The 3,562-nt window shown below is 40.7% G+C and overlaps 2 protein-coding genes across 3 annotated transcripts in view; one reads left to right on the top strand and one right to left on the bottom strand.

Moving 5' to 3' along the window:
• The window catches only part of mark1 (MAP/microtubule affinity-regulating kinase 1), a 32,728-nt gene extending 32,263 nt beyond the window's left edge, over nt 1–465 (top strand). For both annotated transcript variants that reach the window (XM_032540548.1, XM_032540550.1), the window contains exon 19: nt 1–465. This exon is cut by the window's left edge and continues 1,202 nt beyond it. The gene's annotated coding sequence lies outside the window, so the exon portion shown is untranslated.
• Nucleotides 1–3,562, bottom strand: part of LOC116704874 (leucine-rich glioma-inactivated protein 1) — a 6,064-nt gene that overhangs the window by 187 nt on the left and 2,315 nt on the right. Inside the window, exons 5-8 of the mRNA XM_032540564.1 lie at nt 3,421–3,492; nt 2,833–3,002; nt 2,581–2,745; nt 1–2,420 (exon numbers count right to left, since the gene is read on the bottom strand). The exon at nt 1–2,420 is cut by the window's left edge and continues 187 nt beyond it. Of these exons, the coding sequence (XP_032396455.1) occupies nt 1,603–2,420; nt 2,581–2,745; nt 2,833–3,002; nt 3,421–3,492 (1,225 nt within the window). The 3' untranslated portion in view covers nt 1–1,602. The remainder of the gene's footprint in view (nt 2,421–2,580; nt 2,746–2,832; nt 3,003–3,420; nt 3,493–3,562) is intronic.

Below are 3,562 nucleotides of genomic sequence, written 5' to 3'. Positions count from 1 at the left end.
AACGTGTTCACTTTATTTTCTCTCAGCAGTAGGTAGGTGATTTGGAGATCCTGCTGCAATTGCACAAGTTTTCCAGGATGATGTGTATGAACATGAGAGTATGCACCTGTATTTCTTTCATGTTAGTTTGGTAGTCCTCGATGACAAAATAAGCAGGGTTAAATTGGTTTACTTTAGAAAGAGAAGAATAGAATGTCTTTGTCCTAAGGATGGACGATGCATGAAAAGTCAAAAACAATCACCATGAAAGAGGCAGTCTGTCTTGTGCAGCCTTTCTAAAGAGCCTGATTTAGTCCTGTGAGTGTGTGATTGTGCAGGTACTCGTGTATCTCCTTGCTTGTGTTTTTTTTTTTCTCAATTCAGCTGATTTTATTGTATTTATTCCATTACATTGTAATGTGCTGCTTTGTAGAATTGAGGCGTGCACTTTGTTGGAGAAAATAAAAAGGATTTTATTTGTTTGTATTTATTTTATTTTATTTCTCAGATCTGAATCCATAGTTACACATCTAACTTAAAGATGACAATTTCCCTCAAGCAAGGAAGTAGATGTGTTAGTGTGAGTTGTTTTGCTTTGAGGACTGGGTGTTGGCATTCACTCTGAAGCAATGTCAACAATGCTACACAGTGCCAACAGGGAGCTTAGATGAGATGTAACAGTTAATGTAAACTTTTTAAAATCTAAATAGCATATTAGTAAATAACTTAATCCTAATTATGACACAATTGATGTGTTTTGCATACATGTTAGTTAAAGGTAAACCATTATGAACAATATCCTCAGTTTTTCATTTCAGGTCCTTTTAAGTGTGAAAATAGTTCTTGTGTGTGCCCAAATTGTTTTCCATACTTCATATGAAAAACTATCAACAATAAAAATGTAAATTGCAAGGATTCACAGGTAGATTCTCACACAACATTTCTGTGGATATTTTCCAAATTATAAACATAATAACAATATAATAACAATATTTTAAATCATTCTCTCTAACAATACGTATCTAATCAGTGTGGTCCTTTTTAAACTTACAAAAGCTTAATTTACAAATATTTTAGCGTACAAGTGAAAAGACAGAAAAATGTAAACATTTTGTTTTGGCAAATTTGTTCAGTTAAACTTGTTAATAGGTTAAAAAGTACTATTTAGTTATTACTTTCTGTAGATAAATATATGAGATTACAAATGTATAAACATTGCTGAGTCACATGAAAAGCTGAGCACAAAAAAGAACCTACTGGCAATCTTCAATGGATTAATGAGCTTGGGTGATGCATTCATCAGGACGGGACGGCCTGTGTAAGGCCCTGGTCATGCAATAATGTCCTGACAACATATTGGGTCTAATCCTAACTTGAGGTGCATGCATTGAACTCAACATGCATCTCAGCCAAGTAGCTTTGGTTGAGATACATGTACTGTAGATATCTTTACATGAATCATGCACTGATTTTAATGGGGGATAAAAAAGAGTAATGCCTGCCTTGCTCAAGTTAGGATCACCTAAGTGTTGTTGCAGTGTTGTCTGGATCTCTGCTGCAACAGCCATCCCTAAACACAGAAACCACTCAAACAACCACCCAACCAGTCAAGAAAACAGTCGCTCAGTTGCTCAGATCAATGACCAGGTGCTCATAAATCTGAGTTTTCCCTTTGAAACTGGAGGCAAGCAGGAACTGCCGGTTGTCTATGGAGACTGGAGAGAAGGCCCTTGGCGCCTGGATGTTCACCTCCTGGAAATGGACAAACTCACCCTTCTTGGTATCCCAGCGGTACACCTGGGTGAAAGAGTAATCGCTGCCCAGGATGGCGTACTGCCAGCTGGCCACAGAGAAAGGCTGGAACACCATGGAGCCACGAGAGGGCATGGTCTGCAATTCTCTAAAGAGGGCTCCATCCCAACGCATCACTTTGGAGTCACCGATGAAGCGCGTCAGACAGATGAAGAGGTCGGATTTGACCTGAAAATGCTTCACAGCGTAGACGTCCTCCATCTCTGGGATGTCGGTGCGTCTGTCAAACAGCTTGGTGCTTTTGTTCCACTGGTAGATGACTGGCCTCTGAGAGCTGCTGGACAGGATCAGGTGAGGTTTGGAGGAGATCTCCATGTACTCCGCATCTGTGTCCCGGTACCACGGGTGGAGCGATTGGTGAGAGTAGAAGCCATTGCCGTTCCACTTGTAGATGGTGGTGGAGCCGGCCTTGGAGCTGTCTGCTATGACGAAGAAGGATTCTCCATCGATGCGGAATGTCTCCACATCGTTTGGTTTGCGTATTTTGAGAATGTCAATGCCTTGGAGCTTAATGAATTTGTTGGCAGAGGTATCACGCTTATAGATGTGTGAGCCACCAAACAACTGAGCCACAATGACAAAGAGCTGGTTGTCAATGACCAGAGGTTTGCAAATCACTGTGGATGTGCCTGGTGAAGAGAAAGAAAGGAGAAAAACATTGCAGTTTCACTTTGTCTTAGATCTATGTCTCCATCTAGTGGCTCCTCCTCCAATCTCACCCCCTCCTTTCAGACTCACACAGCTCATTCACAACCACATGACAGTATATTTGAAATGACTTCTACTTACTGTCAATGTCATCAAAGTTTCTAAAGACCATCTCCACATGATCCCACTCTAGAAAGCTGCATTTCCCAATGAAGGGCTGGGCAAACACCACATACTGGTCGTTCCCAAAGGAAAATGCCTCCACAGATATGGATTCAAACTTCATGGACTGGTAGGAAGCAAACTCTGTGAAGGAAACAAAACTAGTCTTTAAATAACATTGAAAAGGTCAGGATTAATAAAGTGAAACTAAAAGTATTTCTTGTGCTCCACCTGTAGTGATGCAGTCGAAGGACTGCGGCGCCAGATCATTGATCTTCTTGTCCAGTTGTGAGGCCGGGCCTTTACAGTAAATCTGATCTACTGTAGCGTTGGTGTTGTATATCCACTCCACCAACCACTTCAGCTTACAGTCACAGGTGAACTGGTTCCCTCGAAGGTCTCTGAAGGGAGAAAAGCACCAAACTAACTTCCAACAGGAATGCCCTCAGCTTTTTAAATTGATTTTAGTTTCAAAAGCTGCACTTAAGTATGTCTGCTGGCTTTACTCTCTGGCCCTTACAGCTTCACTCTGTGCTCTCATTAATATCAAGAGGGACTATAAAGAAGCACTGAACATCTTCAGTGGGTGATAGATTGCACACTATCTCTTGCTTCCTCACTGCAGCATGTAATTTTATAGGCGTTAAAAGCACCACCCACACATTCTTCAAGCCTTGGCTGAAGTGGACTAATGATACAGAGTTCTATATATAGAAGAACTCCTAGTCCACAATAGCATACATTATAATTTTAGTTATGTAACATTATGTAATGTATCTCTTTGTTTCCAGATGATGCAGGATTGTAATTCATACTTACACTTTTGTCAAGGCCTCAAGACCTTTAAACAAATCTTTGGGCAGAGTCTCCAGATTATTGTAGGCCAGACTCCTGGAATAGAAGAAAAACAGATTAGAAATACTGCATATTGTCGTCATCGTCGTCGTTGACGTTGTTGTGC

This window comes from Etheostoma spectabile, chromosome 17 (assembly GCF_008692095.1).
Source record: "Etheostoma spectabile isolate EspeVRDwgs_2016 chromosome 17, UIUC_Espe_1.0, whole genome shotgun sequence".
In the NCBI taxonomy this organism is placed as follows: Eukaryota; Metazoa; Chordata; class Actinopteri; order Perciformes; family Percidae; genus Etheostoma; species Etheostoma spectabile.
The sequence above is the reverse complement of the archived record's forward strand: the minus strand, read 5'-3'. Positions and strand labels throughout refer to the sequence as shown.